The sequence below is a fragment of the Lepidochelys olivacea genome, assembly GCF_965140295.1.
Source record: "Lepidochelys olivacea isolate rLepOli2 genome assembly, chromosome: 5".
Lineage (NCBI taxonomy): Eukaryota > Metazoa > Chordata > Testudines > Cheloniidae > Lepidochelys > Lepidochelys olivacea.
This window is the reverse complement of record NC_140415.1, coordinates 12591615-12614888: the sequence shown is the minus strand read 5'-3', so window position 1 is coordinate 12614888 and position 23274 is coordinate 12591615. Positions and strand designations below refer to the sequence as shown.

At 42.7% G+C, this 23274-nt stretch overlaps 1 protein-coding gene across 1 annotated transcript in view; it reads right to left on the bottom strand.

The window, feature by feature from the left end:
- Positions 1-7641: 7641 nt before the first annotated feature.
- Positions 7642-23274, bottom strand: part of LOC311521332 (urea transporter 2-like) — a gene marked incomplete at its 5' end in the record, with an annotated part of 197542 nt that continues 181909 nt past the window's right edge. Inside the window, 7 exons of the mRNA XM_084629614.1 lie at positions 7642-8014; positions 9154-9203; positions 9360-9494; positions 10889-11036; positions 14754-14946; positions 17853-17981; positions 19161-19350. Of these exons, the coding sequence (XP_084485740.1) occupies positions 7838-8014; positions 9154-9203; positions 9360-9494; positions 10889-11036; positions 14754-14946; positions 17853-17981; positions 19161-19350 (1022 nt within the window). The 3' untranslated portion in view covers positions 7642-7837. The remainder of the gene's footprint in view (positions 8015-9153; positions 9204-9359; positions 9495-10888; positions 11037-14753; positions 14947-17852; positions 17982-19160; positions 19351-23274) is intronic.

The window sequence follows — 23274 nt, the reverse complement described above, 5'->3', positions numbered from 1 at the left end:
TGGTTACTATGGATTTTTTCATTGTTCAGACAGCCCAGGCTCCCACTTGCATAGAGAAGTATGGTTTTAACAGAATTGATAGGAAAAAGGTCTAGCAAAACTCAATTCCTTTTATGAACCCCCCTCAAAAATATGAAAATATCTGGGTTACACTTGCAAAATCTCAAGCTCTGCTATCAGGGCTGCCCAGGACCATGTGAGAGAGGAAAGACAGGAAGGGATTGAACAGAACCTTTACTTCTCCTTTGCACAGGCCAGTGTGTAGACTGCTGTTCGAATTGAAACAAGTTCCTCTGCTTTGTCTGGATATCTCCTTGGCACTCATCGGCTTCCAATGCAATTAAATGTTCAACCATAATGCCATCTGATGGGCAAGAAAAGAAAGCAACATGAGAAGGTAAATGCCTGCTGGGACTGTCTAATGCTGAGGGAAAGGCACAGAGGGAAAACTAAATCAAACTGCATTAACTTCTTACAGAAAGTGGCATTTTAAAAAAGGTGAACAGAAGGTACAAGTGTAGGGAAACCCTTAGAGTGTGAGGCAATGAGAGGAAGCAAGCAAGAATAACGTGCAACGAACAATCAGGCAGAAGAGAGGTGTGGTCTTGTGGTTGGAGTGGAGTTTCAGTCCCATCTCCTGCACTCAGTCCCTCATTAGCCTTGTGGGGAAGTCACTGACCTCACTGACTCAGTTCTCATTTTCTGCAGAATGGGTGTCTGAGTCCCTCTCTCCTAGAGGTGTGATGAGGATTGACTAGTTAATGCTTGTCAAGTGCTTTGAGAATGGGAAGAGCCAGATACAATTCCAATCCAGTTCAATTCAATGATGCTTTGTTGAGATGACAAGCTGTGCAAGTGTGTCCAAAGTGCAAGGGAAAAGAGAGGCCCCTCAGGTGTCTCAGGGGCAGGTCGAGTCGTGCCCAGGGGAGGGTTACACTCCATAGGCATGTACACATACTCCAGGGGCTGGCTGTTATGCATCCCCTGTGTGTAAACCAAGGGGTATATTTCCAAGGGTACAAGACTTTCAGTGGAAGTCAGGCACCTAAGTGCCACTTAAGCTGGAAACCTACCCTTGATTTTCAAAGCATCTCTGTCTGCAGCACTAAATTGAGATGATCCCTTCTCTCTGCTCCTGGGTGGAAGAACACAATTCCATTGTAATGCACTCCTCTGCCAGTTTGACTGAGACTGGCTTTTCCCTCAGTCTGCAAAAGGATTCGCCCCCCTTTCACCTATGGTTCGGCCTTTAGTCCAGCCCATTTTGTCAGACTCTTGCCTTGCACCCCTCTACCCCCAACAGCTTCTTCATCACTTTCCCTATTGTAGTTGTCCCTCTGTGCTGGCATCCCTGGATGGCCTGAGCCTATATTAGTTCACGCCTGAAGGAAGCATGAGCTCATCCTGTCTTAGAAACTCCTGAGGCAAGAATCACCTTCTCTTTAGCTTCTGAAACCTGGAACTTCCTCCTTGTAGCTCTTTCCCACGTCATCTCTCCATCGCCTTTCAAACCTCAGCTGAAGACCGGTTTCTTTCCTCCTTTGCCTAGAGCTCTTAACTTCCCTCTTGGTTTGCTGGTGCTTTATTTTAAATGTTCACAGCTGCATTTTTCACCTGGGGCAAAGCACCTTGGGATACAAGGCTCTTCAGGAGACAGGTGCGTTGCGTTGGTGGTGGGCGATCATGGGGAGACCTGGGGGAGCAATAGTAGCATGTGTTTATATATGAAGACATTAATGACTGCTAATCAGCACGTCATCCCAGAGATGTGCTCTTTATAGAAGATCATACACTTACCTCTCATCATAGCCAAACAAGCTCTACTAAAATAGGTGTTCATTAAATTCTCCTACTCCTCTAATCAGGTAATTCCTCTTAGCGATTCTGGTGGTGTCCTTTGTCTTTAAGGCAATTATCTGGGATTTTCTTCTCAAGAGGCTTATTTGCTTTCCTCAGACCTCTTTCCTTCTCAGTAGGCTCTTTTATTATTCTCTCTTCTTTTCACCTTTTAATGAGTGATTCTTGCACTGCTCTGGGTAGGAAGCTTTGTATGTGACAAATGATAACATTCTGTTTCTCTTCTCATTCTGAGTAACCTTTTAGTGTCATCGGCATACCGTGTAGTCTATGTGTGTGTGTGTGTGTGTATCTGAGTTCTAGATTGGGATCCCACTACGTACCTGGAGGCAAGGGAATTTGCCGAAAAAGGCTGAATCCAAACATCATTGGCCATATCCAGCCTTGGTGAAATTCCATTGACTTTATGGAGACTGGCCTCCTTTCACCGCAGGACTGAATTCTCCAGTTCTCAGGTGGCTTTGCTGATAGTAGCCATCATGCTATATTCTACATGGATACAACTTCCCTGGCAGGTCAGTCTTCTTACTGAACCAGCTAGCCTGCCATTGGATGGCGACCCAGAACACTTCAGGGCACAGGAGTCTTGGAAAGAATCACTAATGTTCTGCTGGGTTGGAGTCACAGAGAGGGAGATGCCACTGGTTTATTAAGTGAATCTCGTACAGAGTCCACTCTGATAAGTGAGGTTTGTGCTCTTCAGTGCTGCTATCAAATATGTGCCTGTCATACTGTACAGACCTAGAAATTCTGGTCATTTTTGGTTTCCTCCATGCATAAGGGAATCTTGCAAGGCACTGAGCTGAGAGCACTCTGAGCCTTTCAGGAGATGCCCAACACCCTGCTGTTAGAAAGCTCTCCTTTACTACATAATTTTCCAGTGCTGTAGATTTCAGTTTAAACACTGGAAACTGACAGCTTTCATAGACATATAAATACATCTCTCAATTTAAGTGCTCGAATAATGTCCAAATCCTGGAAATCATCAACTTTCCTGACTGTTAAAGAGGACTGCTGTCACCTCTATGTAACCTCTGGTGCATCTCTTACTTGTCAATCTCTTTCTAACGTTGTATGCAGTGTTGTTGTAGCTGTGTTGGTCCCAGGATATTAGAGAGACAAGGTGGGTGAGGTAATATCTTTTATTGGGCCAACTTTCAGGCTTACACAGAGCTCTTCTCTCACCAATGGAAGTTGGTCTAATAAAATATATTAACTCACCCACCTAGTTTCTCTAATATCCTGCGACTAACCCAGCTACAATAATACTGCATTCTGCTCTTTGGCAGTTGAATGTCTCTGACAAACATGTGGATAATACTTGGGTCAAAAGGCCCTTAGCCAAGAGTTTGAAAGCCCTGGCTCCACAAATCACGTTATAGAGGTGATTATTCCATGGACTTCAACAAGATGACACACATTTCTTTAAAGTTACTTATAACTTTGCAGAACTGGGGATGAAATCACCAAATATGCTTTTTCCTTTTTTGGAGAAATGCTTCCCTGCTTGCAGCTCTATCTAGCCCAGGATCTCATCAGAGCTCAGCCGCTAGGCAGGGCTGTCAGGATTTCACAAGGGAGACTTCTAAGGCAAACTCAGTTTTCTGCAGGATGTGGCTGGGACATTGTGCGGAGTTGTTCACGACTGGGAGTGCCAGCCTCAGGGCAGACTGTCCAGAAGCAGGACAGAGACCCCAAGCTGGCTGTGTGTTCTGTAATTAGATTTCACCAGCCCAGTAACAAGTGTGAACTCCTAAAGCACTACAACAGTTTTACCATGAAGAACGAGGAGGACTTGTGGCACCTTAGAGACTAACAAATTTATTTGAGCATAAGCTTTTGTGGGCTAAAACCCACTTCACTGGATGCATGCAGTGGAAAATACAGTAGGAAGATATATATACACACACACACACAGACAACATGAAAAAATGGGTGTTGCCATACCAACTCTAACGAGACTCATCAATTAAGGTGGGCTATTATCAGCAGGAGAAAAAAAAAACTTTTGTAGTGATACTCAGGATGGCCCATTTCAAATAGTTGACAAGAAGGTGTGAGTAACAATAGGGGGAAAATTAGCATGGGGAAATAGTTTTTAGTTTGTGTAATGACTCATCCACTCCCAGTCTTTATTCAAGCCTAATTTAATGGTGTCCAGTTTGCAAATTAATTCCAGTTCTGCAGTTTCTCGTTGGAGTCTGGTTTTGAAGTTTTTTTGTTGAATAATTGTGACTTTTAGGTCTGTAATTGAGTGTCCAGGGAGGCTGAAGTGTTCTCCAACTGGTTTTTGAATTTTATAATTCTTGACGTCTGATTTGTGTCCATTTATTCTTTTGCATAGAGAATGTCTGGTTAGGCCAATGTGCATGGCAAAGGGGCATTGCTGGCACATGATGGCATATATCACATTGGTAGATGTGCAGGTGAACAAGCCTCTGATAGTGTGGCTGATGTGCTTAGGTCCTATGATGGTAAGTCCCTTGAATGGATATGTGGATACAGTTGGCAACAGGCTTTGTTGCAAGGATAGGTTCCTGGGTTAGTGTTTTTGTTGTGTGGTTGCTGGTGAGTATTTGCTTCAGGTTGGGGGGTTCTCTGTAAGTGAGGACTTGCCTGTCTCCCAAGATCTGAGAGATTGAGGGATCGTCCTTCAGGATAGGTTGTAGATCCTTGATGATGCGCGGGAGAGGTTTTAATTGGGGGCTGAAGGTGACGGCTAGTGGCGTTCTGTTACTTTCTTTGTTGGGCCTGTCCTGTAGTAGGTGACTTCTGGGTAGTCTTCTGGCTCTGTCAATCTGTTTCTTCACTTCAGCAGGTGGTATTGTAGTTGTAAGAATGCTTGACAGAGATCTTGTAGGTGTTTGTCTCTGTCTGAGAGGTTGGAGCAAATGCGGTTGTATCGTAGAGCTTGGCTGTAGACAATGGATCGTGTGGTGTGGTCTGGATGAAAGCTGGAGGCATGTAGGTAAGTATAGCGGTCAGCAGGTTTCCAGTATAGGGTGGTGTTTATGTGACCATCGCTTATTAGCATTGTAGTGTCCAGGAAGTGGATCTCTTGTGTGGACTGGTCCAGGCTTAGGTTGATAGTGGGATGGAAATTGTTGAAATCGTGGTGGAATTTCTCAAGGGTTTCTTTTCCATGGGTCCAGATGATGAAGATGTCATCAATGTAGCGCAAGTAGAGTAGGGGTGTTAAGGGACGAGAGCTGAGGAATTGTTGTTCTAAGTCAGCCATAAAAATGTTGGCATACTGTGGGCCATGGAGTCACAGACAGTCCCCTTGGCATTTCAGTCTATTTTGCCACCCAGGCAAGGGGGACTTAGTGATAGTTGGATTCCATGCACCAAAGATCACAAAATATTCAGGTTGCTCACAGTCCCAACAGATCAGTCACTTATCCAGCATCAATTTGTACCTTAGTTCTCACACCAAAGACAACTCTTGTAGCCAATCTAAGGTTTTATTTCCTTCTTCCAGAATTCAAGAAGATGGGAAAAGCCCTTTTGCATGTAGCCTCTTCCTGGTGTGAGGGGGCAATTAATATTATTTGCATTGAGATATCCCACAATAGCCCATTTAGTTTTGATAGGCCCTCTGGATGGACAGGAGTTGATCCCTGCTGACTGGGTTCACAGTTTCACAGCAAACTTTTTACAGTTATAAAGCCAAACTTAAATATTACCTTATAGCTCATGATAAAGATATTATGAAGGAGATTAATGCCTGCAGCAACTTACAAGCATTTCAAAAAGTCTAAACACTAAACACATTGTTACCAGTCCAATACTCATCCGAACCATACTAACACAGGGGTGAAACAGACTAGTTTCCTGCAGTGATTTAGTCAGTGCTCGGCTGAGGCCTACAGCCGTGGCAAGAGCAGGCACCAGGTCCGTCAGCGTCACAGTGGCACTCTGCCAGCTGAGTTGGTACTGAACCAGCTCAGTATTAGTACTGTGCTGTGGAGGTTCTGCCTTGCAGGTGAGACATAAACGAGAAGTCTGGACCTTTTACAAACGTTAAAGAGCCCGTGCAATTATTGCCATGTGAACCCTTGTGTGCTGGCTAAGTTTTCAGTTTGAGTAATTACGAGGGGATATCAGCTAGGGGGAATTTCATGTCAGTGGGAGGTATGTCAGGTTGTGTCTGCTCCACTATGTCTCAGTTCTTCTTTGGCCAAGTATGGCAGAAGAGTTTTGATTAACACTGTCAGAAACCTTCTGGGATTTTTCTTCTTTTGCCTTGTCTTCAAGGATGTTTGGAGATGTACGAGATCATCTCATTCTCTGCTTCTTCATTTCACTTAAGCCTTATGTTCCTTCAGTTTTTAGGTGAAGCTTTATCTTGTAGGATCTGATTTTAGTACTTAAGCCCGCTTGGGTCTATGTTTATGCTTGGCACAAAGGCTTTTTTAGACAAGAGAAGGCAAAGCAGGTGCAAAATGCTGCCGTTCTGTTTTGGTAGAGTTCTTGACAAGAGCTGGGAGGGGAATGGTTTTCCTATCCTGTGAACATTTTCAGGATAATGACAATTGTCCCTTCATGAATCAGAACAAAAAGTCGAAATCTCAAAATTTCATTAACTGAAAATCCCTCCCCCCCCCAAATATTTTTGGTCACGTGAAACATTTTTTCATAATTTCAAAACATTTTAATTTTGACTGTTAAAATTTTTTTTTTACTACGATCAGTGTGCATTTTGAAATAAAGAGTCACTTTGAACCAGAACATTGGAATTCTTTACAATGTTGAAACAAAACATTTCGACAGTTTCAGAACTTTACTTCTCAAAATTTTTGAGTTGAAAAATGTATCGAAACAGACCCCTTTTCTGCAATAAGTTTTGGTTCTGATTAATTGGCTTTTTCCGACAAAAAATGTTGTGTTGAAAAATTCCCGACCAGTTCTCTTCTCCACTCATTTTGCACTCATGTAAATAACCACCCTAAGGGGCAATGCAACAGAGAGCCAGGCCCAGAGAATGTCCCACAACTGGCATTAAGTCCAGCGCTTCATCTGGATAAATAGGGTGGGGACCAATTCAATGGGAATCTTTGACTTGGCTATTTGTTCATTACCTCTGTTTTAGAGGGGTTGTCCTGATAGGACAATGGAGAGAAAAGATATAACAGTAACTGCATTTGTCGCAGTCTTCCTCCAAGTCCCCATTCTTCCTTCTGCTGCTCCCAGCTGGATGAATGGTATAACATAGGTAAGATGGACACATACTTTTGTGTTTTTCGTTGGGGATTGTTATTTTTCTGTTTGTATGATTGAGAAGATGGTGTTAATGGCCAACACAATTATAAGTAAGTCATTTCCCTAGTCTGATGATAGAGGGAAAATATGAATATCTTAATTGCAATGTAAAATAAGGAAAAGACAGCAGACTACAGAGAAAGATGACGAATTCAATAAGTATTTTAACAATTTATACTATGGATTTAATTATGGGATTTGAGGGCTTAGACAAGATTTATGTGATGCCAAAAGAGTAAATCAGTCAGTCTTTCTGTTGCATTACTAACATACTACTTCTTGATTTTAACCACTGATCATTACAAGGTTCTTCTCACAGTATTATTGTTATATTATGGCAGCATCCAAAAATCCTAGTCTGGTTTGGGTCCTTCTTGTGCTACCATGCAAATGTAAAATACAAGTCAACTCCTACAATATTATTATTATTAATAATAATAATAATTTGTTTCAAATTAGTATCATATACATCTGTAAGACACCCATTATGTTACCTGAATGCATTTTATGAAGCTTAGATCATGAACAAACATTTCCTCCAAAATATGATATATATATAAACTCAGCCCTCATAGAACAACACATAGTTGTTGAAGACATGAATTGCTGACATGTGTGTGTGTTTGACAGATAGTACTGAAACTTCTAATTCATGTGCTTTTGAGATCAATATGTGCAGCTACATTGGGGATCACAAATTGTCTCCCATTTGTATTGGCTAATCACCAGTGGGTTTCTGCTCTCTTCTTTTCATTCTCAGGTAATAGACTCGGTTGGCTTCTGGATAAGTGACTTTGCAGAGTGGCAGCTTGTAGGTTGCAGAGTTATTTGTAGTTAGTAGCAAAAAGAGAAGTGCTGAGAAGCAGAAAGGCCAGGTGCAGGCTGGTAATCCAATCTGGGTGGGGGAAAAAGAATGTGTTGACAGAATTTTATATCACATTTTTATTATTCCCTTTGCTTAACTCGCCAGCTTTAAGTCAGAAGCCTGAGAAGAATGTACTTTCTCAAAGAACAGTTTTGACGATTATGATGCACTTTGGGATTCCTCATCTCTCCTCCCCGATATTCCCCCCAAACACACTCATATCCCTACCCCTTGCTGGCAACACAGATAGCAATGCAAAGCCGGCAAGGTTACAAGGGAAAAAAGGGAGCAAGTTCCAGTGGGACCCTAAAAGTCTAAAATTAAATTGGTGCAGAAATGTATCTGACCAAGATTACTCTTGGGTTCTTGTGACTCTCCAACTGCATTCTTCTAAAAATGAGGACACCAGGTCCAACCATCCTTTTCCTGATGCATCCTTAAATCAGGTGGATGTAACAGAGGCATCCTATTTATACAGGCTTTCTGCTCTAAACCACTCTAGACACAATGCGTTAACAAAGAAATCAGATGGGTACATTTTAATATGTGTATATGAAATTGCTGTCTTTAAACATTCATATATTTAAAGCTACCAAACCTATTGTCTTCAAACTTGGCTTTAGTTTTGATCCCCCAAGTGAGATCTAAAAAACAAGCACAGTTTGATGGTTCTAGTTTCAACTATTTTTGAGTTATATGGGCATACATTTTATATTTTTACCATTTAAGAAAAGATATTCTTTCTCCACATTAACAATCCCCAAAAATGGCTGCAACAAACTTTAAACAAAAAATGATTGGATTGAGACACAGCAAGGAAAAATGGGGAACAAATAAAGAAAATACCAGCCAAAAGGAGTTTATTTGGGAAAGTTATGGGCAACTGAAAAGGGAAGGGTAGAAAAAAGTTGTATCTTATTCCAGAAATGGTTGTTGGAATTCAACTATATACACAAGTACACACAGAGGATAGCGTGGTTTGAAGTTCTCTGAACTCTTACTCTCAGCAGTAGCATCTATAATCTCACAATATACCAGACAGAATCTATACAATAAACCCCACTGGACTGCAGAATTCTTACTCCATTGCTGTCAAAACTGTCATTGCTGTAATACAAAATTTTCTGTGTTCTGATATTATGACAAAGCCAAAATACATATAAACTTACCACAGACAGGATGTTAACAAGGGCTGCTCCAGCATAGGCACAAAATAATGCTGTGAAAAGAACAAAGGCACTATGAAGACTATACAAGAGCAGTGGATGCGCACGCTTTTGCCAGCACGGCCACAACTGACACTAAATCTGCAGAATTCCCACTGTTATTTTGCATGCTTTGGATTTCTGCTTTCCACATCCTGTAGGATACATACCACAGGCAAGTGCCAGGAAGTGTGTCTGCCAGGTAAGAGCATAGAACATGCCTCCGATTGCAATGCTAGCAAGCACACGGTTGTAACTCCCCAAGCCAAAGTAGACCCTGTCAAATGGTGTTGCAATGGTCAGCGCTGTAAGGCAAAAGACACAGTTTATGATATCTAGCTATAGCCAAGTTTTAGCCATCAGATATTATTCTTCACAAATTCCTTGGCATCAACACAGAATTATTTTCCCATTACATCTGCACTAAAATATAACTGTGTTCTCAGTCACACCATTGCTAATATGGAGGAAATAGGCTGAAGTCAATGGCTATACTTATTCCATATTTATGATGATGTAATAAAGCCCAGAATTTGGACCAGTCCTAAAGTTCTCACTCAGGAAAAACTCTTTCTAAGCTCAATGGGTGTTCTGGCTCAAGAAAATTAACCAGTCCTGGCACAATAGTAGCCAAGGCAGCAGCAGGGAAGTAAGCAGTATCTCCTAGCTGATCTCCCATGGTCCCAAGCTGCCAGGGATGCTGGGACCCCGTCAGTCTCCACCTATGTGGGCTTTCACCAGCAGGTCAGTAACTCAGGGTCTTTTCCTGGGCTGGCCTTACAAGAGCTCATTGGAGATTTCTCACTGGCCTCAGCATCACCAGCAAACAGGGAAGCACAACCTCCGGAGACCAGGCCACCCTGAGACATTACCAGCTCTGATAACTTGAACTTGGACGCTCATATCACCATTTGTTTGGACTAATCCATTTCCCACTGTGACTCCTCCATTCGCTTTCTTGTTTATGATTCCCCTTCTCCCACCCCTTCCTCTCCTCACCTTCCCCTGTAGGAAAACCTGCTCAGTTATTTGCATTAAATACTAGACCTGTGCAAAATGTAGCAACCATCCCAAACCAGATGAAATATGGAAAGAAAATGGCCTGAGTCTTCTGCAAAACACTTATGGGTCCAAAGCACAACACAAAACTTACTGCCATCTCTGGATGGGTACAAATTTTCCAAGATGGGCATAGTGAATGAGTCTTGGTTTCATAACATAACTAGTGACAACTAGTCATAGAGCTACAGCAGGTCTCCTTGGTAGAACACAAAAACTTGCAATGAACAGAGCTTTTTCAGAACTCTACACTTTTGTTCCGAGTTTTGCCTTCGCCATATTGGGTTTGAATAAAACCCAAAATTGAGATCCAAGTTCAAGGATTTGACTGCAAATCAAAACCATGTCCAGACCCATGCAAGCAGAAGCCACAAAGTGTTGGACAGAACTATGTAATAACTGCAGTCAAGGTACTGGTAAATGTTATAAATTACAAAAATAACCTTGAAAAAAGAAAAGGAGGACTTGTGGCACCTTAGAGACTAACCAATTTATTTGAGCATAAGCTTTCATTATGCTCAAATAAATTGGTTAGTCTCTAAGGTGCCACAAGTCCTCCTTTTCTTTTTGCGAATACAGACTAACACGGCTGTTACTCTGAAAAAAATAACCTTGGTAAGTCATGGTCATTGGTTAGTACCTGCCAGCATCCCCACTGCTGATCCGATTGCAGCATGCAAGCAAATGAGTGGAGAGGAGATGAGTAAAGCAACCAGGAAGATGCCACCAGTCCAGGGATTATCACAGCCATACACCTGACCAATGCCGACTGGAATGGATTGTAGCAGCTGCGGCATTGGTTTGAAAAGGACACATTATTATAATCAAGGCAAAATGGCAATTACTTCAGTGTCCGTTTGTTAGAAAGCAAGGAGTCAAAGTGTCAGACTGTGGCATTATATCACAAACAGGAGACACTTCACCCTAGAAAAGAGCATAAGGTGTTTCAGGCAGTACTAAGTAGCAGCTGCCCTTAGTAATTTTAAAAATAAAATAAAATGAAAACAGACTTTTTCAACTATTATATGATATCCTATTATGACATTTCATTAGTACTAGTGCATGCTACATGTTGTGAAGTAATGTACAAATAATATAAAAATAGAAAAATTAAATAAAATCTGAAATGAAATTTTGGAACAATCCCCCAAACACGAATGTTCAGAAATGAATGTCTTCATTTTTAAATAGCTTTTTTCCCTCTGGGAATGTTCATCAAAAATCAGAAACATTTTTCTAAGTGTTTTTATTTAGATGAAAAGGGCAATTTTTGTTGAAAAGATATGCTGACAAACATTTTCCAACCAGCTGTAGTGGACATATTCTGCAAAACCAGTGATAACGTACCCCATGGTCTAGTCATCAGCAACTGTGACACAGTTCCCTGGGACGATTCTTTCTGCAAGCTAGTCCCACTCCTTGTGCATGGAAAAAGACCAGTTCTTGAGGAGTATCCCTATAAACATGCAGGCCACACCAACTGACCAGTCATCCTTGCCTCAGAATGCCTCCCTATAGCTCATAACCATGGATAGCCTACAGCCTGGAATCTCTTTCATTTTAAGGAACAACCAGAATTGTCACAGATAATTTTCAATGCATGCTCCTGTGATGGAACGTACCCCTGTATTCACATCCTATACAGCTTTGTAATAATATCTGTACAAAATATGCCTTGTGAGGTATCATTTGAAAATGAATAACTTGCTGGTCAATAATATCATAGTGAAATGTGTGTAGCAACATTATATGTAAAGTTATTAACATTAGCTGAACTCATGACTGAAATAGGTTTGAACAGGTTTACCAGACAAGCTGGGGAGTGGATAAACCTGTTTCTCAAAGACAAAGGGCAAGCTGATGCCGCTACTCAGGTATCTTCAAAGTTGATAGGCAATCCCATGTTAAGTGACCATTCTTTGGCAAGGAAAGGGGGGCAAGAACAAAGAGATTTGCATCTTAGCAAACAACAGCATAGAATCCCTTTCACCTCCATACTCTTTGACTCCAACCTCAGAGTGGGAATGAACTTTACCTAGAGGGAAGCCCCAGGAAATTGCATCTCAAAGGGTGACTGACCAATAAAAGTGATGGGAAAAACCATCTCCAGTTATCTCTCCCTATACATCTCTCTCCTTTTGACCTAAGAAGAGAAAAGACACCGATGTTGGACTTTGGGAGCAGATGCTAGCCAATATTACTGGAAACATGTGGTATGAGATCTCACCTTGAACCAAGTCTTGTTTGTTAAGTTTAGTGCTAGGAAGTGTTTTATCTTTATTTCTCATCACCATTTCTGACTTTAGTGCTTTATACTTGTCCTTATGTAAAACCTATCTCCTTGTAGTTAAATAAATGCGTTTTATTCTTCAATTAAAACCAATCCAGTGTTGTGAATTGTTTGGGTAACTTCATTTATGGTAGCGGACTGTTGTATATTGATCCCCTTAGAGGGGCTACAGAGGTAATATGTCTGGACTGTCCAGGTGATAGCTAGACAGTATAGAACACATGTTTTGGGGGGAAATCTAGGACTGTGAGTGTGCTGGGAGTCATCCGGCAAGTGGTAACCAAGGATGGTGAAAGCCAGTGTGTGACTGATGTGTGGCTGGCAGGCTGAAGCAATACACAGACACTCAGGGTGTAACCTGCATGCTGGCAGGCTGTTTGGGAGGGGCTCAGCTGGGAGCGAGAGCAGCAAAGCATTGTGAGGCACCTGAGTTTGCAGGGCAGGGGTGACACAGCCTCTCACTGGTCTGGATTGCACCCCAGAATATCATAGCTCCTTCTACAGAATGTGGGTTTCCTCCCAAGTATGTATGTTCGGTGTCCTTCTAGAATCTGGAGCATGGTGCTAGATACTGTAATAATTCCTCAGACTTTTAATTAAATAAAACCGGCAAATTTGAAAAAAAAAATGGAAAAAATACCCAGAGTTTCATCACGCATCTACTGAGTCAGCATAGCTTTACTAACTCCCCCTAATATCTTCTGGAATCCTGGATCACAAATACACCCTGTACAGAGAAAGCCAGGGAGCATTTTTACCTGTGACTCCGGAACACTAAAGCAGACACATGCAAGAAGTGAAGGATACATGCCTGCCGATGGGAGGGGAGGGCAAAGGGCAGCTACTGCCAAGGGGCCTGGGTGATTTAAAAGGGCTCAAGGAGCCCCGGCCGCTGCTACCATGGCAGCTGGGCAGCCGGGTGTCCCCATTCCCTTTAAAATCACCTGGGTGGGCCGCAGGGCTCCTAGGTGCTCGTGTGGTGGTGACTGCTCTGTGCCCCGTGCTTTGGGGTATCCTGCGGGCCGGCGCGATTGGCCAACATGGTTGGTCCCAGAAGTGACGGATTTGTCATTTCCGCCCCAGGCCCTGCACCCTGCTAGGGATGGCCCTGGGGCCTGGAATTGCTGTTTGGGGGCCTGGAGGGATAGATGTAAAATCCTTTTCATTTAATAAGCAGAAGGCCCATGAACTTCTGAGTCTAAGCCATGAAGAATGGCAAATAATGAGAGTGTTGATTCACCTTAATATAAATCAACTCAAAATTCAATCTGGTTTACTCCCCTTCAATCTGAGTCTGTAAACCCCTAGAATTCCTGCCTAGAACATTATGGCATTTACACTAAGGCCCGTTTATGCCACTTTGACAGTGGAAATTTAGTTTACTCCCAACTTTTCCATCCCTTTACATGGCCAGAGTGGTATAAAGATGCCTGAGTGTTAATGCGTTTCAGGTTCTTTGTTTGTGATCATGTTTTTTCTTTCTTTTCTTTGGTTGTTCAATGACTTTTAGTTCAGAAGGGAAAATCATCAGCATCTAGTCTGACCGCCTACACAATGCAGGCCACATAACCTCGCCCACCCAGTCCTGTAACAGGCCCCTAACCTCTGGCTGAGTGACTGAAATCCTCAAATCATGGTTTAAAGACTTCAAGTTACAAAGAATCCACCATTTGTTCTAGTTTAAACCTGCAAGTGACCCATGCCCCAGACTGCAGAGGAAGGGAAAAAACTTCTCAGAGTCTCTGCCAAACTGACTCAGGGAAAAATTCCTTCCTGACCCCAAATATAGGGGTCAGCTTCTGGTGAAAGGTGTCCGACTGACAGTGTCTATTCAACCACAGGACAAGCACAGTTGAAGTGCAAGTTTTCCCCAAGCTGTCCCCGCAACTTGCCTTAGGTCTGGTCATGTGAGGCCCACCTCTAAGTAGAGGGAGTAGTTCAAAGTCCGTGGTCAGTCTGAATCCTTAGTTTTTCCCCTGAAACCACCAAAATTGGGCATCATGCCATTTTGGTGGAGTTTTTTGTGAAGTGGCTACTCCTCTTTTAAGAAGTGGGCAGAGATGACCGATTCATTTCATATGAGTTGTGGGATGCTCAGGAGGTTCAGATGTTGTTAACCTGGGCTGTATTTGAGCCTGTTACCTAGAGGCAAGAGCCCTCCTATTTATCTTTTGCAAGGGTGTGGAATATTTCTCCTTTCTATAGTGGACCTTACCAGTGGCGCTTTGATCTCAGACCAGGTGATATTGGGTACTGATGTTACAGGCTGAATGAGCATTGTAGGGAAGAAGAGGTCGTAGTGCCCAGTGGCGGCCAAGTAAAGAGACACAGCAATATTGAAAGGCAGGGTGAGAACAGGAAGGTCCCATTTCCTGAAGACCGAACCTAAAGCACTGGAAAGAACGGGGCTGAAAAGAGAAGAATAAAAAGAAACAGTTACAGCTTGTTTATCTCAGCTGGAATGGTGAAAAATATCCCCACCATTTCAGTCCGAAGTCCCAGTGAAACTCAGAAAACTCTAATCTCCTTAGGAGACTCCAATCAGTGAATCTCTCACATCACTTTAACCGACATGAGATAAGCACTCACAGAATGCTACCTAGCACCATCTTAAGGCATGAGCCCCAGATGAGCACCTGTAACCAATGAGAATTGATGTTGCTCAGCACCACTTCAATCAGGCCGCATTAATTTGTAAAGTATTATTTGAAGTCCAAGTTTCCTTTTTATAAAAAAGATAAATAAATTAGGTTTATTCCTGGCATGTAAAACAGTGGTGAATGAGCCACAAAATATTAGGAGATCCATCACTAAGAAGCACCCAAAAGACTGGATGCTTAACATAACCTTGTCCAAACCTCTTGGCTCAGGAAATTGGGCAACAGATCTCACAAGAACATGATTTCTTGGGAGATTTCCAGACCTCCTGGTTTCCAGTCTAGATGAATATATCATACAAACAGTCTTTCTGGTGGCACATTGATAATTCATCTCCCAGACCTGACTGGAATCAATAAATCTAAAAGCATGTGGAAAGTCTAGGCCAGTCAGATACCCCACTGATGGAAATTAGTGTGTCTCTATTGGCTTCAGAGCTATGCCAATTTATACCTGAGGACTGATAAATTGAGGATATAATTTATACCTGAGGACTGAGCACAGTCAACTTCTGCTCTCGGTTACACCTGTGCAAATCCACTGAAGTTAGCAGAGAGCTCAACGTAGCCCGTATTTTAAAAAAGAGTTAACAGGTAAGTTTGGGTGTTAGAGGGATTTTCAGTTGGTGCTGATTTTAACCAAAAACATTTGGCATTTCTAATGCAATATCCTATGTCCCCTTTTGTGGCTATGATCAACAGGAAAACTGTGTAATAATCCTTATTTAATCTCAGATCAAGGCGTTTCTCTTAAAAGGATTTCAGTTATCAGAGCAATGTGCAGAAGACTCCTTTGCAAGAACGAGTAGAAAAAGAGGTCAGCGCTTCTGTGAATCCCCCCCACCACCATTTTCTTTGTTGAAATGCCACATTTCTAATGTTTCTCCATAGCTCTATAACGGATTGAAAAGTAGGACAGCGTTTTCACAGAACATGTTGCTCTTTTGTAAACTGAACTTCAAAGTTTTGACAAAAATGTCGCTGAAATGTCAAGTTTTAAAATCTTTCAAATAGCTTTGTGGCAGACACAGCAACCCAGTAGCTTTGGGGACCTTTGTATTACATTTATGAATGGCTTCTGTTCCATTGTATGGGTCTGGGAGGCAGGGGGGAAAGGGTTACCACGGCTCCTCCAGAAACTAAACGCGGTGGGGGAAGATTAAGGTGGGTTGCTGAAACAGTAAACAACTCCAGGGGCACAGGCGCCGGCTTCCTCCAGGCGTGCTCAACCCCCTGCTGAGCCCCAGACCCCTCCCCCCACCTGCCTACTTCCCCCAAGCCCCTACCTCTGCCCTGCCTCGTCCTGCTCTTAACCCTTGGATAGGGAGGTGGTAGGAAGGCAGCAGGGGTGATGAAGGGAGCGGTAAGCCCAGGGGAGGCAGTGGGTGCCAGGGGCAATAACTGGGGTGGTGAGCTCAGGGATGGAGCCCTGAGACTGGGGAATGGAGCCCGCCACTGCTCAGCCCATGGCCGGAGCCCAGCGCCGCGCAGCCAGAGACTTCTGCTCGCCACCCCAGTGCTGAAGCTCGAAGCCTGAGTCCCACCATCCCCAGGAAGGTGGGGAACTCAGTCTGGTTGTCTGCTCCTCCAGTGTTAGTGGCTCCAGAGGGGGGCAGGGTCCAACTCTTCCTTGTGGCTCAGGGGAGGGGGTGCTGCTTTGTACCCTCCCCCGACAATCACTGCCCAGGAGGCTGTGTGGCCACAAGAAAAGCCTCTGGTGGCCGCATGCAGCCATGGTGGCCGCACTTAAGAAACGCTACAACATTCTGCAAAATGTTCTGGGTTTCAAGAGATTGGTACAATGAGACCTTCATTTATGAAGTCTATAGAAATAAAATTGTAAGATGAGCACAAGGCAACACAGATTTACGTCTTATTAAGACAAGCCATTAAAAATGCAAAACTTGAATTAATTTTGATTAAAACATTTATATTAAAATTGATTCTGTAACACGATTAAAAGCCACAATTAAAAGCTAAATTTAATTTTAAAGAATACATTGCTTGGAATCAAGTGTACTCACATGGGTTAATTTTGTAGAGTATTAGTTAAAGACTTAAGAAAGGCAGGATCAAATTCAGTCCTGTGCAAATCCACTGAGTCAGATTTAGTGATGCAAGTGAGCATAGTTTTACTGGTGGGTATGATTGTACCAGCAGTGAATTTGATCCACTGACCTCATGCATTTGCACAGGTTGTAAGTTGGGGAAGCATTTTGCCCATTTGCTATAATCAATTGTATAGGTTCACTAAAAAACATTTAAATTTCAGAGCAAAGGACGCCAAAGCTCACCACAAGCTATGCACATACAGGAATGACTCCTCAAACAAACAAACAAACAAACAAACAAACAAACAAACAAACAAACAAACAAACAAACAAACAAACAAACAAACAAGTGCATCCGCCTCTGAGGTGCAATGCAGAAGCTGTTTAACAGCCCACAGCAAAATGGCACAGTTTAGGACAGAAAGTGGTGAATATCAGAATTGAAACTGTAGGGTGGGATTTAACAGAAAGAATCTGAAACTAAGCGCTTGAAGTGTTTGCAAAACTCCTGTTAGTATCAATAAGTGTTCATTGAGAGCCATATAGGAAAAGAAGAACTAGAAATGTTTAGCTTGGGCTACAGAAAATAAAACCAGTGTGACTTACCAAGCCATGGATGTAACAACAACTGGCAGTAGAAGCCACCAATAATAGTCTTCTTTGTCAGAGAACACAGCCATGAGCAGTCCCACCAGGACCCCATCATAGCCAAACAGTCCTGCTGCTATGGCTGATCTGTGGGAGAAAGACAATTGACTTGAAATGGTTACTAGAAAGCAATTGGCCCTAAAGGCCCTGTATACACTAGAGCCGCATCCCAGTGAATCACTCTTTCTTGCACTGAAATGCAATTTCCAGAAGTCCTACATCTGGCAAAGTGACAACACTGAGCTGATGAACAATGTGACCATTCACACAAGTAAGTAGCTGGGGTTAGCACAATTGGTGCCATAGCAATGGTGTTGCTTGGTACCCCATGTTCAGAGGGCAGCTGAAAGTTTGTGGGTTACCCAGCACATTTCTAATAACCCACAGACACTGCATTGTAACAGCAACAGAAAATCTGAACGTAAAAGAAATCTGTTCTAGATTGCACATAACCAGAAAGCTACCCCTCCTTGCTCACTAAACTACTTGAGGCCCCAAACCACAGTCACACTCCTCATTGATTATTTTACCTGAATATTGGGGCCACAATTCTTCCCTCATGCAACTGCAACCAAAACCTGTGGAGAGAAAGGCTGGTCCAGTTGCTCAGGTGCTGGCCCGAGACTGGAGAGACCCAGGTTTTATCCCGTTTTACCCCAAACTTCCTGTGTGAGCTCAGGCAAATCACTTAGTGTCTCTGTGCCTCAGTTCCCTTTCTGTAAAAATGGGCATAATGGCACTGCCCTACCTCAGGCAGGTGTTGTGAGGATAAATACATTAAAGACTGTGATGTACTCAGGTACAATAGCTGAGGGGAGCACTCGACTGCCAAGATAAAATACCTATAACTGCTCAAATAACACATCCATCCACTAGCTCTCAAACTGCTTTTATATACTTAACCTCACAACCCTATCATGATGTTTGTTATCAGCTCCATTTACCAGACAAGAGAATGGAGATGCAAAGTGTAAGTGACTTGCCACATAGCAAGACAGTGACAGAGCCAGGATTAGAACTTGAGGTGTTTTATAGTGCTTTTAGTGTACTAGACTGTACCTTTCCTGGATTAGAGATTATAGGCCATTCAGTGCAATAACCGTGGTTTATGTAATGCGAGCAAAAGTTTTAACTCACTGTTCAGCATCACCAAAGAACGGATCTGCTCAAACCTGGGCCTTACACACCACTAATGGATAGCACAATATTTTTTAAAGTTCAGTTGCCAATTTATTTAAAAATTCCAAATGTAAAGGCCAAACCTACCTGTCCTGGCTCAGAATAAGTGCCGTTAATGTTGAGACAACAGTTCCTGAACAGCCTGTGAGTGTCCACCAAGGATTCTGGATCAACAGTCCGGCTAGAATAAGCAGCCCACTGAGTGGGTTGTTGACAAACATCACCTGGGATATTCCCCGCAGGACCCAGTCAATAAACTGAACAACTAGAGGTTTATCTGAAAGAGATCAAATAAAAATTCTGGGAATAAGACATCATTCCAGCATGGCTTTCTTGAAACACACTTAGCTTTGCAGTGTCTGCCTCCATTCTGTTGCCATCAATGTATCAACAAGACTGTAAAACTCATCTCTGATTTATTGGTGCCTGGACATATTTTGCATCTGGCACATGAAAAAGCTAACTGAGATGTATTGCAGTTGGTAGAGTTCACCACTATCAAGCACTTGGCCAGATTACTAAAGAAGAGTTTATGAAAGTCACAACTAGTCTTTCTTGCAGGGCAGCCAGCATAAGGATTCCACTATAAATTTAATGAGAAAACTAAACTACTGCTGTGTGTAACTCTGCTGCTGAATGGGCTTTAGGCAAGGCTGAAAACAGTGTGTAGATGGATGAGGAAATGTCAGGGAACAGCCCTTTCACCATAGAAAAATGCAGACACAGAATGCTGAGGTGCAGGTTTCATAGGACAGATCGTTAAGGGTATTTAGGCACCTAAAGAACGGATGCCTAGCGGGAGTTTCCAGGAGTGTCTAAGCATCTACCTCCCATTGAAATCAATGGAAGTTAGGTACCTAGATACTGCTGAAAACCCCACTATCCCATAACATGTCATTAGGTGCCTAAATATTATTAAAAATTTGTCCCTTCATGGCAAGACATAAGTACATCAGCACAAGCAGTACTGAACTAAATCTTTGTTGCTGACACTTCTGTCCAACTACAAGTTGGCCCACACAATCCTTCAGTTCCACATTTTTAGAATAAGAAGCCCGAGGGCCAAACACAATGATATTTACATTGCTCTGCACAAGTGTGCAAGGAGCTCACAGAAAATGCCAACTCAATGTCTATGCAACTGCAGTGACTATTGTACGAAGAGGGTGAGATTAGTTAATTTATCTTATCCTTTTATCTAAAACCAAACCATTGAAAAAATGCCACAAAGCCTTCAAGTTGTTCATGCATCTACTATATGCAACTTCATATTCCTATTAATGCTACCCTTGACGTCTACTTCTGTCCTCCATGGTATTCTATACCCACTGGTTGTGTTTTGTCCCTATATGGACGGTAAGCTACTTGAGACAGGGGCTGCTTTTTATTTTACGTTTGTGTAACCCCCACACCTCCTGGGTGTGGTGTTCTGTCCCATCTAGTGGCACCGAGACCACTTAGAGAGAGAGAGAATGAGTCTGCTTAACAGCCAGTTGGCTTTTAGCTCATGCTGTAGAGGCTCACGCACTAAGCTCCAGAGGTCCCCGGTTTGATCCAGGCCACCAGCGACCAGGGTCTGTTGGCGTTACATTTGCACAGCACTCATCACAATTATTATTGTTTATTAATAACTGGTATTGCAGTAGCAAATAGCAGCTCCCAGTTCGGAATCAGGGCCCCATTGTTCTAGGTGCTGTAGCCACTCGTTAACATGAAAAGACAGTCCCTGTTCCAAAGAGCTTACAATCTAAATTGGTTTCCCAATCCTGATGAGTGCTTCTTATAATAACAGTATTAACACATGGCTGTTTAGGTGTCTAAGTGGCCTTTTGCATGTGCAAATGCCTAATATGTGTGGGCAGTCATGGTAATGGCAAGATGACACATTAAACTTTCCTTTCTGAAAATTAAGTGGCTTAGCCAAAAAAAATGTACACCCCAAATTCTGGGACACGCTAGTGTTTGCATATGCAAACAGCCTCCAAGTACACAAATCAGGGAGTTAGATAGATTAATGCCCAATATACGCACCCAGAAAATGTTAACATTGCTGTTGGTAATGAGCTAGTTGTTATTTATTACCCATGGTGCTTTTCAGATAATCAAAGGCTGTACCTTTCAGCCAGTCTCCACACTATTTCTTTTCTCCTGTTAGATATCCAAGGGTTTTGCAGATTCTTATTTTGCCACTTTCCACTGGTCTCTGGTCTCTTGTGCTCTTTTCATTGTACATCTTCCTTTCTCCATTATTATCGGTTCTAACAATCTCACTGTCTTCCATATCTTAAGGAATCGAGGAAAGGGAACAATGGATCACAACTCTCAAACTGGTCTCAGATGTTATTTGCTTTCAATCTCCTAACTTGTGCACCAGCAAATTTCTTCTGTACTTAGGGAAAGACTGTAATACTCTTTTTCATAATGAGTAGTGACTTACCCCTTCAGAAACCCCACTGAAGTCAATGAGACCACTGGTGGAGTAAGGTGCTACCCAACATGAATATGGGTGTGGCAATCTGGCCCTTACAGAAGGGAAGGGACAGACTGGCTGGATGAATTCATATTTCCTTGGTAGATGGGCACATACATCACTTACTGTGATGCCTGGACCTTAAAGAGTTGGGAGGTTTGGTCCAGAACAATCCCTTGAGATGTTTAAATGTGACTGAAATTTTGAGTTCTTTTTGCTCCACTTCCTCCTTGCTAATGCACCCTGCATCCCACCTTTGCACCCCAAGTCAATCCTTTCCTTCCCTTCACTCTCAGTTCTCTCCACTTATCATTGGTAATTATTTTCAGTAAGTTCTCAGGCACGGCAATGCCTCTGCTTGTGTAACCCACCGATAGGGGTGTGTTACAGGCCCCCCTCTGTGCGTGATCCACAGAGATTTAGAGTCTGTTCCAGCCCCAGCTAAAGATCTTTAGCTCAAGCTGTAGCAGCTCCTGCATTTAGCTCTGTAAGTCTCCAGTGTATCACCTAATGTGATGGCTGTCACACTAGTTTAAATGCTCATGTGTAGAATGATTCCCTTTAGAGACAGGAGCTCCAGAATGTGGTGACTCCCTTCCCAGGGAGCTGGCTCATTAGAAGTGGTCACACCTGATGAGCTCCAGAGAGGGATTTCATCAAGATATAAAGGCTTGCTGCAGGTTGGTAAGAGAGGAAATGTATCACAATGAATTATGAAGCTAGCTCTTGTTTCCAAACTTCTTTATCCATCCTTAAACTCATGCCCCAGGACTCCAAGAGAAGAACTTAAATGTTTAACTGTTAAAGGCAGAACATTGTTAAAGTTAACAGAGCCAATTCATTCTGAATTTTTGAAGAGTTTGAAGTGGAAATCCCTTCCCCTAGTTCTCAAGGCTCAAACGTAAACATTTGCTGTGGACGGAAACCTCACACCAAATGGAGATTCAGCTACTAATATCAGACTCAAAGGCAAAGGCATTTGGAATCTAGGATGAAAAGGAGTTAAGCTAGTTCTGAAAAGTATGTATTTAAATCGTTATTTTGCATCTATTTTCCCATAACAGCATGAGTTAAGACCGAAAGGCCTAGGCTGGATTTTCATTGGACTGGTCACAATATCAAGAACATTGCTTGACTGACAGTAAGAGTGGATGGAAGAATGCAAGGTTTTTGTTTTGTTTTGTTTTGTTTATTTGGAAGCACAAGCGGAGCTCCAATAGTTCCCTGTTTGGAGAAGAGAACTTCAGGCTACATCTTAAATTGACCCCTCACTGCTAACCAGAGTAATAACATCACTGAAGCTGGGCAATGTTTTTCTGATTTGCTGTGCATGCATGTCGTTTTGCTGTGCTATCCCTGCACAATATACAGCAATTTGGTACCTTCTGCGTGTTTCGTGTGGCTGTGAAGGGAGAACATATGAAAAACAGAGATTGCACAAGATAGGAGGATGGCCAGGCACAGTGATATCCAAAGGGCCTTCAAGAGTGATCCTACTGGTCCAGTTAGACCACTCTGCATTTTTCTGGGCAGTGATACCACTTCCCATAGTTTTAGGAGGAGGACTGGTGAAAGGTGCCACCTCTACCTTAACAGTACTGGAGACAGATGTCCACTATTTATCCAGAGAATGCATTTGATAGGAGAGCAGCATCAGCCATTGTGTCTCAGATCTAGCTTGGTGTGGCAGACTCTGTCTAGAGGGCAGAGAGAACTTCAGTCTCCACAGTG